The sequence below is a fragment of the Dasypus novemcinctus genome, chromosome 1 (assembly GCF_030445035.2).
Source record: "Dasypus novemcinctus isolate mDasNov1 chromosome 1, mDasNov1.1.hap2, whole genome shotgun sequence".
NCBI classification, from domain to species: Eukaryota; Metazoa; Chordata; class Mammalia; order Cingulata; family Dasypodidae; genus Dasypus; species Dasypus novemcinctus.
The window spans coordinates 164,584,189-164,601,964 of NC_080673.1; the positions used below are offsets into that span (position 1 = coordinate 164,584,189).

The 17,776-nt window shown below is 40.7% G+C and overlaps 1 protein-coding gene across 14 annotated transcripts in view; it reads right to left on the reverse strand.

Annotated features, from left to right (window-relative positions):
• The window catches only part of LIMCH1 (LIM and calponin homology domains 1), a 397,989-nt gene that overhangs the window by 62,380 nt on the left and 317,833 nt on the right, over window positions 1–17,776 (reverse strand). For 13 of the 14 annotated variants that reach the window (XM_071216751.1, XM_071216737.1, XM_071216741.1 and 10 more), the window contains exons 9-15: window positions 16,913–17,179; window positions 8,990–9,292; window positions 6,196–6,438; window positions 5,321–5,650; window positions 3,879–3,997; window positions 3,662–3,773; window positions 2,930–3,187 (exon numbers count right to left, since the gene is read on the reverse strand). The exons of the other annotated variant lie outside the window; for it this stretch is intronic. In XM_071216751.1, coding sequence (XP_071072852.1) covers window positions 2,930–3,187; window positions 3,662–3,773; window positions 3,879–3,997; window positions 5,321–5,650; window positions 6,196–6,438; window positions 8,990–9,292; window positions 16,913–17,179 — 1,632 coding nt within the window. The remainder of the gene's footprint in view (window positions 1–2,929; window positions 3,188–3,661; window positions 3,774–3,878; window positions 3,998–5,320; window positions 5,651–6,195; window positions 6,439–8,989; window positions 9,293–16,912; window positions 17,180–17,776) is intronic. 14 annotated transcript variants of the gene reach the window in all.

The following is a 17,776-nucleotide window of genomic DNA, read 5'->3' on the forward strand; positions in this document are numbered from 1 at the left end:
GCAAGCTAAGGGAAGGCTTTGTGGATGTTTATATTCTAGCAGACTTGGGGGTGATTTCAGAAGGTGCTAAAGTTTAACCTAATAAACTCAATTTAAAGCACTACCACATTGAAGCAGACACTGAGTGGATTCCTCCACATCTAAAGGGATTGTGGGAGCAATGTTAATTCTGATGATCAGATTGATGTTACCCAGTTAATAAAAAGATGTGCTAGAAGAGACTTATTCAAATATGGTGATTTCTAAATTATCTATGGAAGACAGAAATTATTGCTAACACACAGCTAATTTAGAAATAATCCATTAGTATTTTGTATGAGTTTATGTGTCTCTATTAGAATATCTTTATTAACATCTTATTGAACTATAGCATACACAGAGAAAAGAACACGTACCATTCAGATACATCTTAATGCATTTTCACAAGCTCAACACACCCATAGATTAGTTTTGCATGTTTTGTACTTTATATAAAGGGACTCATGCAATTCATACTCTTTTGAGTTTGGCTTCTTTAGCTCAATGTTTTGTTTGTGAGGTTTAGCTATATTGTTGCATGTAGAGTGTTTTTTAATTTAAAACAAAATACTGAACTGCAGTTCATGGACATCTGTCTGTCAACAAATGTAGATTTATATTAAAAGGTAAGCCCCATGAGGGCAGAGATTTTTTTCTGTTAAAAAACTCCCTTTACAGTGAACAGAGTAGCCCCCCAATAAGTATTTACTGTAATAATGAATAGGTGTTTTGGATGCTCTGGGAATGCAAAAGAAAAAATAACAGTCTCTGAAGACCGCCTTCCTGAATGTACTTATGGAGCAAAGGAATTTCCTCTCGGCTAATTTATTTACTTAAAAAGGGCACCAATTTAAGCAGAACTGTTCTTGTTGGTTAAGAGGAAAATAATTAAGGCTTGGGCTACAATGGCTTTTCCAGTCATCCTACAGGAGACTGAAAAGTAAAGGCAAGTGAAAAAAAAAATCGCCAATAAAGAGATTCTTTTATGCAAAGTATCTAATTAGTTATGGGGTACAAGACTGACCAGAGAAGCTACAGTGGTTTTTAGCAACCCATACAAATATGGTCAATCAATGAATGTTAATTTTGAGGGTAGGGGTATGTAGAAAGAAAAAGGGAATCTACTGATTGCATTTATGCACATTTCAGCACTTACAAACACTTCAGAACCAATAATTAGCTTTTTATTTCCACATTAGTGCCATTCAATGTGAGAAGGGAAAATGGGTTTACTGCTCATCTAAGATTATCCCCCGGCATCCTGCACTGTATAACACACAAAGTATTTGCTCAATAAGTATTTGTTGAAAGGAAACATGAGTTCCCAAGGTACATGCTTGCTCAATCACACAGTTATGTCACATTGTTAATCTGACTACCTCTTTGTGCTCAGACTTACTATTCACAGCCATTTAAGTATAAAGGGGTCTCTTTCTGAAGCACAAGTAGTGGGACAGATAAACGTGACTTCCTTCCTCAGTGCTTTGCCTCACTTGTGCAGGCAATTCACTATAGTGGGAGTGTGGCTTTCCACTCAGAGCCCCTGGGTTGCAATCTTGGTTATGTAAATACCAACTGTGTGGACTTGGGCCTCAGTTCCCCAGCTGCAAAATGCAGATGCAAATACTTACTCTCACAGGTTGTACGAGGAAAAAACAGGAAAGCACCTAGACCGTATCCAGCAGGCAGCCTGTGCGCTCACTTCTTTCTTTCCTTTCCTTTCCTTCTAACTTGCTTTACAGTAGCCCACTTATTTGGGGCTAAGCATCTGGACAGTGAGTGGTTGTGGTGGACCAGGCAGTCCGTTTACCACTGACCAGCCTGGGATCCACATGGGATCCACTCCACTGCTCTCAACGTCGGGCATCCCTGCTGTAAAATGGAGCTGACATTGATTCAACCACCCTATGGATTTCTAGAAGATGCCATAACGAAGCAGGCACAACTTTGGAAAGGTTGCAAAGTACTCTGTTGCTATGCAGTTAAATTAAATCACAAATTCGTTGGAAAGCAAGAATAGTAATCCTGCTGCCTGATACCAGTGTTATAATGAGAGGCTGCTATGCCATTATTATTCAGAAGAAATGTAAAATATAAATTAAACCCAGGTGATAGAGATGGCTAAGATACTCATTTTTAAATTGAGGAATTCCTTAAGGTTCTCTCGGCTCCCTACTTATCCTCCATTCCAGCACCTTCAAAATCCCTTGGGAAGCAGAAGTCCATCACTGGCTGTAAAACAGGGGCATTTAGAATGAAGCAAAACACTCCTCACTCCTTTTTCTCTACATTGAGCAAACAGCCCACACTTTGAACAAAAATATATCACTTATTAAATAGCAATGGGGGCTTAAACATATGGAAACTTAATTAGGACATAAACCCCAGAGGAGAAACATTTCCCTGTATTGCATCTTAAATCAAGTCAGAAAATGGGACGAAAGCCCTGTCTCTAGAAGGTACGGTGTTTGCTAACATTGAAATTAAATGAAACTAAATCACAAATTTTATAGGTGGTACACAACTTCTTTGGACCCAAAGACTCTCCCGTAATCAGAGTGATATCAGTGAGGTCAGAAATAACTTCAACCGACCCCTTAGCACAAAGGTGGACTAGGAAGAAATACATTTTTCTGTTTGTTCTGCTTACACAATGAGAGTCAGAAAGAGTATTTTCATGGGTAAATTCACCACTGAATTTTTTTCCACACCTGCTCACATGCAAAAAAAAAAAAAAAAAAAATTCTTGGCAGACCAAACCAATTTTAGTCATTCCATTACTGATAGCAATAGCAGGAAAGAGGCATTGATGTCCCATAATGCATTAAGAAACCCATCTGAAGCATGTATCAAGGCTCAGACTGGAGCAATGGAGAAACAAAGTCACAAAGGCACACGACAACCTTCTGACCTCTTATCTTTCATTGGTGGACCCTTGGCAGATTCCTCCATATCCTGTTGTTTTGTAAATGGAACCGGAAGGAAACGGTTTGGGTTGGATCCAGTGTGTCTAAGGGACATCCCAGTTCTCCTGGCCATCATGTCATCTTTCCGTGAGTCCGACAACGTTGCTTGGCCTTTCAGTCCGCTGCCATTCCAGGCAGGCTCTGTCATCTTTGAGTTCTCTTCTGCCCCGGAAGCCGCCCATTCAGAGGCCTGAGCGCACGAACTAGGGCAACATTCAGTCCAGCCAGTCAAAAGGCCATTTATGGCTAAGGATATTTTCAGTAGCGTCACTCACTGGCGTTAACTCAAGACAGAAGAAGCCAATATCCCCGGAGGCAGCAGCACACATAGCAGCTGAGTAGGAAACCCCTCTTTTTAATACCGCGAACCTTCCTCATGCAATTGGTACTTATATGGGAATGGGCTTCCCTTTATGGCTTTCATGATTCCTGAGAGAAAAGCCTTTCAAGAATGAAATCCGGCCAGCACGCAACCACATGCAAAGGCTAAAATACTCAACCCAGAGGGGGCACAGAAAGCGGAACTCGGATGCTAGGTCGGGCACGTTCTTTTAAGTGATTTAACACCACCCCACATCAGTCATCAATGGCATCCTGTGTCTCCAAGCTGTTTTCTGGGAACACACAGCCACACACAGCAGAGGCAGCACAACACGGAATGCAGGCAAGGCGCTCACAGTGGCTGGCTCCCCTCTTCTGATCTTTCTGCCTTTGGCGGCAGCTCAGAATCTCTTTGAGCAACTCCTTCACTCTCTTCTGTGCCATCCTGTGGCAGCTGTTTGGATGTAACTAAAGCCAGAGAGGAAAGCTTTACTGCTAGGAAAGAATTCACCGGAGAGTGATCCCACCTGTCATCCTTCACCTCCTGGGGAGGAAGGAAATGTTGCTCCTCACCTTCCTCTGAGCTCCTCGGGCACTCGCTCAAACTGCAGATGCTCTCCTCCTGGGTTTCCAACACAGGAGCCAGCCATGAGACCCTTTTGCAATAGGCGTCTATGCCTGAATTCGCTATTCTGCTGATAACCAAGCAGCATTGGTGGCAAGAGAGAAGAGCAAAAGGGGTCATGAAAGGAGGCAATGAAAGTGGTTGCGACTGCAAGATTCAGAGATGAGGCAGAAGGGACACAGTATGGTGGCTCTCATTCCAAAGGCCCGTTAGTAAGGAGGACATAATCAGACAGAAATAATGGAATATGAACTCTGGTAAGAGCCTGGGAAAATCACAGGTCCAGCATAACAATGTTGTCTTGAGACTGAGCAGTAGCCCCTTTGGGATTCGAACACTCAAAGATACATGTTTTTATTAACTTCCTACCTCTCTCTTCCTCCAGGACCCCCTCCTCCCCCAATCAGCCACCAAAACCCCAATGGTGTGCTTCTGGTGTACTAGGGTTATTTCTAGCCACAGCCTGCTCTCCTCGGAGGTGTCATCCACTGTGGGGAACCAACGAAACTCCTCTGCCCATTGGGGACCATCAATTGTTTCTCTTGGGTTTCGAGGACAATGTGTGGAGGAGAACATCTTGAGCATCAACTCCTGCTAAGGAGAGCCTCACTTTGCTCCTGCCAGGCAGGTAGAACAGAGGTTCCCTGAATAACCCAGAGCTGTTTAAATAGCCAATAGCTGCTTAATGGAATAACGGAAGAAGAGTGACCTGTACAACTGAGCCCCAACTCCCTCCGCCAAAAAACATCCTTAGGGATTCACACCTGGATGGCCTCCAGTGGGGAGGGAAACTGGTGATGGGTCTACAAGGTCTATATCCAGGTACTGCCTCAAATTCGGATGGCTGAAACCTGCGACTTATAGGAACCCCCAAAAGAGGAATCTTTTGTCCACTCAAAATTTACTGTGCAATTTAGAAAAGGAGGGATGGGGTTCATCATTACTTTCTTTGTGTGTCTACTTAGATGTCCAGACTATTTTTCCTTTCTCTGTGGGACAGCAAAGAAGGGAGTTAGATATAAAATGGATTTTTTATCATTAGATCTTTAGAAAAAACACTAGCAACATCACTACAACATTCCATGTAATGCATTCAGTATTTTCAACTAATAAACAAATGCTTAATGGAGCCAAGGGGGAAAAAAGTCATTTGCTGAGGTTATTGGCATTCTCAGGCAGTGATTCTGGCAACGACAGAATCAAGATGGACGCCAGCCATGTATGTTCACAACATGCTTCCCCTCAATGTGACCCCCCAACATTACCTCTTTCTATAGGGCAAAAGAGCCTGTTAAAACTCTGTCATCTCCAGAGGGTGGTTTAACATGCTTCAAGCAAACTCTTTCAAAGTAGCAGCGACTCCCATGCACGTTGACGGTGAAAAAAGTACCTGCAGTCTTTCTGTGGTTTAAGCATTTGGTCTTCCTCTAAGCTGGAAGGGGCCACTGAGGCAGGGGACAAAGAACAAGCCTGAGTCTGGCTGCCGTAACTGGTGACCTCTTCTACATCCTCCCTGGGCCCAGCCTTGCCAATGCTGAGCCGCTTCCACTTCTGCTGATCTATCTCTGTCACTGGTCCAAAGTGCACAAACTTCTGCCTGGGGCTGGAAGCTTTCTTATAGGCCCTTGCTTTGCGGTGGGCCAAGTCATCACGGATGGCGGTTTCTGCTTTGATTTCTGATGAAGACTCAGGCGCACAGATGTCCTGAACATCTCCGTCCCTAGTCAGAATCAGAAATAAGTTCCAAAGATTTCGAAAGCAAGTACAAATCCCTTAAAGTTTTTGTAAAACTCGAAGTATGAAAAGTATTCCTCTGGCTAGAGTGGAATTACTTTTCCATGTATCAATCAAATGATGAATTAATCATTGTCCTGCCTGGGTAAATAGTGCTGTAAGTTTCTATAGCTTTCAAAACACCACTTCTAACATAGTAAATGATGGTACAAGAAAGTCTTTGCTAAAATGAAATAAAGTGACTTTAAAATCAAGTTTAAATTCTTTACAGTAAACAAGCCTATAATAATAAATAGTCATTCATAATAAGTCAGTGGGATTAAAAAGGATGTTTTCTGTCCCCATGGCCTGTAACTCTTAAAATCAATAATTTTCAGCTCGGGCAGGATATGCTGTTCTCTAGAAGCCCTCGTACCTTGAGAGGCATTTTTTCCAAGCCATCAAAATAAAACTGATACAAGATAAGCATTTCATTCTTTCAAAATTAAATACCACTGCCAGGAAGCGGGAGCACAGGAAAATATGACACACCTCGTCTTTTCTGACACTTTCAGTCTCTCCCATGTCTCCAAGTCGGCTTCTGTGATCTTGGAGGCTGTGACAAAGCTCGGAGCCTCACGGTGAGGGGCAAGGCAGCCCTGGATTCTCCGCTGCGCCAGGTCGTCCTTGTAAAGATCAGGCAGCTTCCTGGGTCCTTCCTGCGCGGGCTCACGCACCTGATCCCGCACAACACAGGTCACTACTGACTTGACCTCTTCTGTTTGGCCCTGGTTTCTGTCCATTTGATCCAGCCCCCACATCATTGGAAAAATCAGGTTCAAGGAAGGGGGAGCAAACAAAAGAACGTCAAGCATGGAAACGCAGAGACTGAGGATAGAACGAAATGATGCGGGCACCTTTCCTTTTCTCAACACTAAGGAATCAACTGTGATGACTTTCATCTACACGACCCTTTCAAAACATGTAATGACATGGAGTTTTCCTGCCAGATGACAGTCTCTAGTTCAGGTTAGGAAAAGAAGCCAGGGCTCGCTGAAAGACTATTAAGAACCGTAATGAGATTTCGGTTTGATAGCAGCGATGCCCAGTTCCCACACAATTCAAGTTACTATAATGAATTCAAGATTTTTTGAGTCCCTTAGCCCTCTTGGAATGTCTTTTACTGCACCAGTAAAATGTTAGTAACGAACGCTGCATGATCCAAACTCTAGGATAAACTTGGAGATAACTGGAGCATTGTTCATATATTAAACGTCTCCACCATAAACTTACAGCTGCCAGAAAGTGCACTTAAATCCATTCTGAACAGAAACTTCCAATGCTCAAACTCAGTCTCTGGTTCCTGATAACATGAGTCAGGTTTGGCTAATGTAAGCTTGAAGAACAAATAGAGAGGTATGTTGTTTAACTAGATTTACAGAGTTAATAGCCATTTGTTTCTTGTGTTAATAGCTATTCACCATTTTTGATACTAAAAATGATATTTTCAATTATTCTAAGTAGTGAACATTCGCTGGTTAATGATGACAAATCTGAAATTTAAACCAAAGCTGTGGCATCTATATATATATCAACAATCTATCACATTAAGGGTCAATTTCTAGGTAAGAATCCTTCTTGAAATAGAAAATCTCAACACTGTACATAAATAGGGACTATTTATTTTTTCAAAATGCATCACCCAAGCCAGAAAAGCAAGAGGTATTTTTTTGTTCAGGGGTGATTTGGTGTATTTGCACAGCCTGTACAAACAGAAAGGCTACAGAATTTTCCATTTTCTTTCACTTTGGGGAGGGGGATTAATGAGGGCATAGCAGAGAACCACCAGGGACCCTTCTTTTTTTTCTTGAGTTCTTTGATGCTCTCGAGAGAGGTCACGGGCTGCCCCAGACCCAGAGCTGTGTCCCCAAACAGAGTCGGGTGACAGCAGAAGACAAATGTAGCTGGAAATATCAGGAATTAAAGTTGCATGGAGGAGAAAGGAAAAAAGGGAGATACAAAAGCTACTCCTTTTCCTAACTCAAATTGCTGATCCCCATCAACATCCCTTGATACTAGTGAGTTTTCCAAAAGTCTTTGTTTCACTTGTAACAACTGATCTCTCCCACAAGGCCTTCCAGGGATGGTTTGTTACAAGGCGGGCCAACAAGAATCATAAAGACTAAGAGTCTCCTAAAGTTATAATGTGTTCTGTAAAAAAAGTGGTGCCAGGTCTTTTTTGCTCTAATCCCTGTTCTATACCTGAGGACTTTTCATATTTTTTTAAAATAAAATTCTGTTGAAGTATATGATTCATACATAAACAAACACAAATAAATGCATGGTAAAATTTGTGAATTTACACAACAAATGTGCATGTCATCATACAAGGCTCCCATTCACATTTTATATCTAGCATTCCCTTAAAAACATAATTACTCAACTGAGTTCAATGACTCTGCCCGAAGAACCATTTTACTTGTGTAAAACACCGATGAGATATTAACATTCATTGTTCAATATTCTTACAGACCTCTAAAGTGATGGGCGAAGAGATTACAAATAATGTAGACAGGAACTCTGATTTTGAAGGAACAACAGAAGAATGATCAACTCTACAGTATGAAATTTAGGAAGCTGACAAACAAAATGAAATCATATCCATCTTAGGATAAAAATCACCAGCCTCATCCTATCTCCCTACAATTTTCCTTTCCCAAACTCATGCCAATGTATACTAAAAGGATGTGAGAAAGGTTGGGAGAAGGAAACTCATTTGAAAACAATTTCCATGATAGAACAAATACAAATGTATTATATGTTTGAAAGTTTCTTTTTTTGGATGGGATATACGCATCATCAAATGTCCAAATGACCTAGCTGGTGTGGGGGGTCCTTCCAACATCTAAAAGGAGCTAATAAGAAGACCTTATGACAAAGGGCTAGTTGTTTTCTGTCCCTTATGAATGGGATGGAGCAGCATTGAGAGGTGGCTGTTCCCTGAGAGACAAGTGAATAAGCCTATTTATGCCAGTATTGATAATCTGTGACACTAGCTCCCACATATCTTGGTATAGCCTTATGCAGCACATCTATACACTGGAATTCGATGCTTATTTGGCAAATTCAGCCAAACTTTGGACAGGACCACTCTATTGTTAGCTACCTGACTTTAAAGGAGATTGGATATCTGGAATTCTATTTCAGAATAAACCACCATTACAAATTATATGAAAGAGAGAATAATATAGAGTTATAATAATCACTTTGGTTTAATTATGTTCTCTCTTTCTCACATATATGCCATACGTATACACACACATACTCACACATACAAGATGCACACCTTTTATATTCTAGACTTTTCCTTTCTGAGATTTCCTTTGAGAGTTGTTTACTGCCATCTGATTTCTCTGCCTCTTTTTTTCGATAAGGCCCATAGAGGAGCTGATTCAATGGTACCATTGGCTTGGTCTGATTCATCCTTGCTCTCCTTGCAGCAAAATCATCTTTCTCAAGATCAGGCAGCCGACATGCAACTTCATCTTCTGACTCAGAATCTTTGTTATGCTGGTGGGTCAGGAAAGGGTTTTCTTTGCGAAGGATAATATCACGAACAGGTTCTTTCTCATCACTTAATTGCTTTTGACTAATAGAGCAAAATGAAATGGAACTCTACATGTGATGAAGTCAATAATTTTTTTTTAAAAATCCCCATCTCCAGACACACAACTGTGTTGTTAGTGAATGGTCTTCTCAATATTGTTAGTGCAGTTGACATCTGCTTATAATTTCAGCCCAGAGTAGGAGCATAGTTAGGATGGGTTTGAAAGCTTTGAATTTAGACAGGTACAAGCAACACTAAAAACTCATTTACTTTACAAGGCCCTATCCGCATTTGAGAGGCAGGATCCTAAATGGCTCTGAAAGGGACAATCCAAAATTTCCTCATGAAACTGGAAAAAAATAGGAAGTTTTTTTTTGTTGTTGCACTGTTATCTTTAGAATGTTAGTAATGCATCCAGTAGGTACTCAATTTGTTTTTGACTGACAGGGCAACATGTTGAGCCATCAAGAAACTGATCCGGTTGAAAGCGAATGAACGCAGCTCTGTGACAGCCTATGTAGAATGTGCACCAGATTGCAAGCCAGGGAAGTCTTCCTGCACCACTGTGCTAACCTGAAACATCTGGTATATATCATGGCCACGTGTGGGATGGACCCAAGGCATAAAAGCTCATCTTGCCCTGCACCTTCCCGTCAGCAGCCCTTTCCTCCCTCCTACACCCTCAGACTCTCCACCTCCCAGGCTCCTTTTCTATGTTATATTCTGGCTTTCAGGTAAACTGTGGATGGGCTATTTCCATGGCTAGTTTTATTTTCAAAGGGGATCTTGAAGGCCCCAAATTTTAAATTCCTAGAGGAATACAGTTTAATGGTGGAATATCAGGCAGTAAGCCTAGGCAATTTTTTGGTTCTACTTCATTTTTGTTTGGGGTGGGGGAGGATACAATTGATCGTGCCTATCCGGCATTCAAACAAATCTCCCCACCTACTCATAAGACTAGACTTGCTTCAGACTAACAGTAAAATGTTAAAACCTTTCCCCCACCCCCATCACTTTTCTTCTTAGTGCATAAGAGTGATACATAAATAAAAGTGTTGACTTCTAAAGGAATTTCACCTACTTTGTATCTGTTTTCTGAGAGAGGATTAAATGTAAATTCTTTCTCTTCAATGGACAACTCATCTCACAAATGAAGACAGGAGGAATTAGACTGGCTTAAGTCTAAAATGAGCAATGAAGTACTATATATTCTAGTTGGCCAGGTGGCCCAAGTGTCTGCTGCTCTTCTCATGCTGCTCCAGGGAAGCAGACCGTTACTCCAGCTAACTTTTGGGAAATCGAATCACTATTAGTCATGCTCAGAAAATCCCTTTTCACTACTGACCACTTTTCCTAATAAAATTTTAAAACAGAATTTAGGAGGGGTGTGTGTGTGCATTATTTCCTGAATAAATTTATTCCTTAAAATATGAAATCCTGCTCTTTGTGTTGCACACCTGTCTCTCAGTCTCCTGCCAGCCACGTCCAGGACTGCTCATTCTCCCCTAGGCTGCTCCCCTGCTTCCCTAATCAGCAGTGTGGCCAGGACTTTAGGGGCATAAAGAGCGGTCTGTGGAAAATGACAGGTTATTGAATTAATCTCTTCAAAGGCATCATTTGAAAAGCACATTGATGAAGGCAATGAAAGTAGTTAATGGCCTCTGAGCACTTCCTAATTTGTAGGGATCATTTCAACTTTATCAACCTGAAAGGTTAGTGTTATTATCACCCCTAATTTATAGAGTGGAATCTAAGATTAGGTTAAGGAACTTGTGCAAGGTCAAATAGCTAGTGCTTAAGTCCAGGTTCAGACTCAGGGATTCTGGTTCCAGAGCCCCAAATCTTAACCATGGTAATATCCAGGTCAGGAATGGTTTTGAAAGTAGAGCATTATAAAACCTAAGAACAACAAGGCACTAGCATTACTATGGATGCTGGAGAAAGAGAAGTATTTGGGTCACTGAATAAAGGGAACCTGTGAGTTGTGCTTAGAAGGAGCTGTGATTTGCATTGCTGGTTAGAGAGCAACATTCATCTAGGACTGATGACAGGAGAATACTTATTAATCATTCCTTACAATACTTGCGTAGCCCTTGAAAGTTTACAAAGCCTTTTCAAATTCATCATTTCTGCTCAACTGATCCTCACAGCCACTCTGTGTGGTGGACAGTGTGGGCACTGTTATATCCATCCTATACACAAGGAAACTGAAGTTCAGAGAAGCAGCTGTCCCACCTCCATCCCAGTGTCAGAGCAGACCTCTGGCTCAAATATCTTAAATCCAAGAGCAGCTCTTTCCATTTTTTGACCAGAGGTCCTGGGCTTCACACTCCCCCCCAACTCAGGCAAAATTCTCTGGAATAAAATATACACATTTATGCAAACGGCCATGCCAATTTATAATATCAACTTGAGCAGGCAGAATCTGGTGCCTTGTGCCTCCTATGAATCCAGCCAGGCTACAAATTCCCCTGGGTTTTTTAAAAGCTAAATGCCCAGCACAGCAGGGACTTGTTTCAACTGATCTCAGTTTAGATACGTGATTTGAAAAAGGAGGTGGGGGCGAAGAAAGCTTTCTGTATCATTGGCCATGTAAAGACACTTCCCCACCTGCTTGAAAAACTGTCACAGTGACTGATTTTCCACTAACTGTGTGAATCCTGTAAATTTAGAGTTTCAGGATAGACTCACAGAGAGAAAATAATGACATAAAATCTGGGCTGGCACACTTGACTATGGAATAACAAATAACATATAAAAGGCAGATATATGTCCAGATTGCATTCACAAAATATTATACTTAAGTGAATTTAATGATGTGCTCTTATTTCTCCTTTGAAAGACCTTAGGGGTATTCAATTGTGAAGCTTTGGTCTATTTTATTTTATTTTTATTTTATTTTTCAATAGCTACAACCCTCTGAGCAGCTAGTATGTTCCAGGTACACTAATTTTCATGACGACCCTGCAAGAAAGAAATTACAACGCCCACTTTGAAGAGAAGACTACTGAGGCTTCTAATTCAAATCATCTGAAATTAAGTAAACAAATTTAAACTTAAGTAAGGGGTCTATCCAGGACTGTTTGTCTTCATATTCACGGGGGATATTTGGCATTTTTTCTTTTCAAGTCACTCATAGATGAGTTGCTTTAGGAAGCGGTTTCCTTGGTAGACACAGCTCAATGTTTCACTTAGAAGGAGCATCGTCGGATGTGACACAGAACATGCCAAGCCCTGAAAGCTGTCCAACCTCATCTAAAACAATAAGGTTATCTTTGCTGGAGAGATTACGGGCCCGAGGCAGGTGGTGGTGGTGGTAGGGACCCTCCTGTCTCAAAGTTTCTAAAGCTTATCTATTTCAAAGCGAGGGACATAATGATTTATGCTAAGGAAGAGCTGGCATTTTCTTTCACCCTGTTTACTTGACAACACAGAAGTAGCCGGCTCACACTGGCAGTCAGCTGGTTCCATTGAAAGAAACTCGCCTCTCCAGAAAAGCCTGTTGTGCCTCCTGGGAATGTTACGGGCAATACCAGAAATCTCCCTGTTCACCCAGACTCCAAACAGGGCAGCTAAATCCAGAGTCACAAAGGTTGGTGCAAATTATGTGTCGGACTGGTTCCTGATACCAAGGATCTGTTCAGCTACAATTCAGTGAAACAGGGATCTGGCAAGGAGAGACTGAAGGGAATACGTGTCTGGCACTTAGCTGCATCTGCTCTTCCTCTGAAGATTTCTAAAATGGCTATTGTTCCTGGGAGATTCTTTTCCCTCTGTAATTAATTACCATGTGGTTGAGAAGATTCACAGACTAGCAGAAAATACTGAGCCCTGAAACATATGAAAACAATTAGAAAAGAAGTACAATCACGTGAAACCTATAATTCAGTTTTTAAAAAGTTGACTTCTCCAATGGGAAACACCAAGTCAGGGAGCTCACGTCTCCATGGCATTTTAATTTAGGGGAAGTGAATCTTGGTTCTCATTTTATCCTCTTACAAACAGAAATCTTGGCTTCATCTTATATTTTGGAATAATTAAGCTAGCTCAGTCATAAAATAAAGGAGAAGAAAAAGTAGTTTCTATATATTTTATACTTCAATGGAAACTCTAATAAATAGTAACTCCCACAGATTTAGTAATAACTCCTACTTTCTGTCCTTTGACACTAAGATATTCCCTAATATATTGACAGGAAGCTTGGTACTCTAGACTTCTAACCTTGCGTGAAATTTGAACTCCAGGAATTCGGCACCCTGTCAGGGGGCCTTGTTTTGGAATATATGATAACCTATCACCCCAGTGTATTGGAGTTGGACTCATTTATAATTTTCTTACACATGGTTCTTCTACCCCTTTTATTTGAACCTATAATCAGCACTATACCCATTAAATATGTGTCCCAGAGACTTAAATCTTCCAGCTGTTCATATGCCTGCTGAGCAATGAATCTCAGCAGAGTTGCAGCCAACACCTACCCTCCAATACACTGGACTCACCCGGGACAACAAACAAATGGATGATGATGGACAACGCCCATCCCCAAAAGAGAGTGTCTACAACTGCAAGCAAAACGATTCCATCCATCTGCCCCATGAGATCTAAGCCCCCCTCTCAATCGGAAGCAGAGTGGGCATCACCATCCCCAAATCCTCAAGACTGAGGAATGAACAAACATAAGGGGGGATTGTAACTATGGACTAAACATTATTCTAGTAATGGAAGAACTTATACATTGATATAAAGACAGTGATCACCAGAGGTTCTGAGGGGAGAGAGAGGGAAGAAGAGGAGTAACATGGGGCTTGCATATTTGGGACATTGGAACTGTTCCACATGACATTGCAATGATGGATACAGGCCGGTATACATTTTGTCAAAACCTATAAAATTGTGTGGTACAAAGTATAAACCATAATGTGAATTATAGACCATGGTAAGCAGCAATACTTCAATATGTGTTCATCAGTTGTAACAAATGTACCAAACTAATGAAAGATGTTGTTAATGGGGAAAAGTGTGGGAGAGAGCAGGTGAGGAATATGGGAATCCCCTATATTTCAGTGTAACATTTATGTAATCTACAGCTTCTTTAAAAAAGGGAAAAAATTAAATAACACACACCTTTGCTCCTTTTTGTACATTGTCTTAGAAATAAAACAAGGTGTGTGAGAGTATTTGGGAAACGATCAAAAACTTTAAAACAGCAAAGCTTTTGTTCTTCATCTGACAGCCTTCTTCCCCCCTATATGGCTCTATTCTCTGACCCACCTCTGCAAACACAGACTTTCTCACCTAAGAAATGGGCACAAGATGTATCTTGGACCTCTGGGTTCAAAGATGTGGTGGCTAGAATTCCTCTGGATATTGAGTGACGTGAGACAGAGTTTTAAATGCTTTGAGATAGCAGCACCTAAACTGCTTAATGTTTTTAATTTCCAGACACCAAGAACCCTTTTCTTTTTCCTGATATGCACTTCATTCCAGTTAGGTGACTTTCTGCCACATTTAAAGCAGAATCCCAAATGTGGATAGCCACAGAAGGACTCGACTCTATTGTGGCCTGCAAAAAAGTAAGTGACAAAGACAGACACATGCCAGGCTGGTAGCAGGTTATGTATGAAACCTTTATGAGAGAGCTGGCAGCCGAAAAATCTGTTCAACAAATGAAGTCTGGGTGTTTGGAGCAGCAGCGCTGTGGTGGTTTAGGGAACATTCTCAGGGAGTGCATCATTGTCCTGAATCCAATATCAAGTGATAAGTCAGAAGATTTGAGGTGTGATAACATTAGCAGACCAGCAAAGTTCTGCTAAATAGAGCTAACAGATACAAAATAGCTTAAAAATAAGCCTGATAACAGGAACCGTGGGTGGGAGCAAGAATACCAATAAATATAATATACACCAGCCAGGATTACATTTTTAAAGTGACTATGATTCTTTGTGTGCACACAGAATTGGAAGTTGTAATGAAAAAAGGTGTTTTTTTTGGTAATAAAACGTTTATTTATTACAAAATAAACCTCTCAGCTGCTGAAGTGGCACAGTATGCTCATGGAGTTCCCAGTCTTTGCTCAACCTTTTCTTTTCTCTCTATCACCGTTACTCCTGGGTGCACTGAATTAATTTAATGTAGCTCTCCAATCCTCTTCTCTTACTTAACTGTTTTAGATAATTATAAAGTTTACAGCAGGCATGTTTGATAAATTTAAGGTCAAAGACTTCAAAATTGTGATAAAAACGAAGATACATGAATTGAGAATATTAAGCTTAGAATATTTTTGTAAATTTGTAGTCTTACTCATATCATCCATTACCTACTCTCTACATGCCCTGGGGTTAGAGATAGAAGCAAAAGTCTGAGAAATGGTATATGGTGAAGGGATATTACTTAGTTTTGAATTCTCAGCATCAAGCCCTGTCTCTCATGTCAGTAGATGCTCAAGTGATATTGAAAAAACTACATGTCTGACCAGGTCTCTGAATCAGAATTTAAACATCTGGATTTGTGTTTGTTTTTAAGATTCTATGACATAACTTTCTACATTATTTCAGTATCTCAGAGAGCTGCTTGTAATACAAGCACCATTTTATGTCCAAGTTTTCTAGATGCACATGCATGTTTGGTACAGGCATGATTATCTGTGGGATACCACAGACAGGGAAGAAGTATATGCTTGGGTTTTTATAAACACAAAGCTACTCTAGGATAAAATCCATATGTCAATTCTGGATCTTACAGTTAAGACCTAGATGACAGAAGTAACCACATATGAAAAGTATACAGAGAACTGGAAAATGCTCCCGTCAATTTGTGGGAGGATGTGACACTGTGGTCAGAACGTCTGAATGTGGCCATCGAGTTGGCTGGTGAATGGCTCTGAGACCTGCAAGCCACTTACCATCACTGGTCCTCAGTTTCCTTTTCTGGAAAACAGGCTTGTCATTTATTTCTCAGAATTAAATGGAACAGCAAATGGCAAAGGGTTTTGTAAACTGCCATTCAAATTTTCTTTTCATTATTATTTCATTAGGATCTTTGTGGTTGTTATATATGAAAAGTTAGCCCATTTCTCACAACACTAAATAAAACTGGTAAATCTCTGACTTTGATTGCTGGAGGTCTTCATTTCACATATGAAATAATAACACATGTGCCTTTGTTATAATTAACTACTCGATTCTTTGTTTTTAAATCAACAGCTCTGAAAAATAGTCAGATAAACCCAATGTTACTTACTTACTTGAAACAAAGAAAGTTAGTGGATTTTTGTAAGACTGCCCACTCTTTCTTTGGAAAGTGAGCCTCCTTCCAAAGGAACTATTTTCTAATTATGTGTAGATCTGAGCCATTTAGGAATAGTGTAACAAGCCACAAACAATAGAAAAATAAATGTTATTATTACTAGGTAAATACCCCAGCACAGAAATTCCTAAGAAGCAGTCTAATTGAGGAAGCAAGAAACACATCTTCACCTCCACTTAAAATAACCAAGCATTAGCGAGACACACCCTAAGGCAGACTATCGTCTATTTTTATTTGCTCAGAGCTGGAACCATGATGCAAGAGGAAAAGCAGGAAGTGGGGGGAAAAATGGAAACTCCAACAAGCTCGTGGCATGCACAAAGCCAGTCAGGCCAGCCTTTGGCTCCCAGAGCTAACCTGGCAAAGCGCTGTGCTGCTGGCATGACCTTGATTCCAGCTTGTTCTAGCCTTTTGCGTTTTTGGATTTCAGCAGCATCTCTTTCTTCAGGCTTGGGAGCTGGTGCCGCCATGGCCCGCTCTGGTGGCGGCCGCTCCTCACCACCACCATTGGGCACTTCTAACTCACTATCAGAAGGCTTCCCACTAGGATCCATTTGGTTGGCTGGGACCTCTTCACAAGGAGACCCCACTTCACTTCCCTCTTCCTCTATGGTCTCAGGATAGCTAGTGAGTTGGACAATATGGTTTAACACACTAACAGGTAGGTGTAGGGCCAGACCACATGTCATCTCCCAGCCACTGTATTACTTTTCACTTAAAAAAAGAAAAAGTCATGGCATGCAATGTGATCCTGGTAAGGTGAAGAAAATTAAAAGCAGCCATTTGTTAATTAATATACAATGTATCGCAATCTCAACCTTGATCGAGAGCTATTCCAAACTTGATATTGAATGGCAAAAACTTTCTGCTGGAAAGGTGAAATTCATTAGTTTTGTTCAATAATAAAAACTTCCAATACAACATTTATTCAATGGAAAAAATCACAGATAATAAAGGTGGACTATTAAAAACAACCATGCAATGGATTAACTAAAATTAGACTGGTCCAGAAATTTCTCTTATTGGACTCTAGGGCTCTTGAAAGCTGAGACTGTCATTTCCTATTGCATCCCCAATCCCTAAAAAAAAATAGCACCTAGGATATGGTAGATGCTCAATAAGTACTTGCTGACTAAATGATCAAATAAATAAAAAGCATCAGAGGGAAGGAAAACACTGATTTTTTTCTCTAGAGAGAAGAGAAATCAAATTTACCTTCCA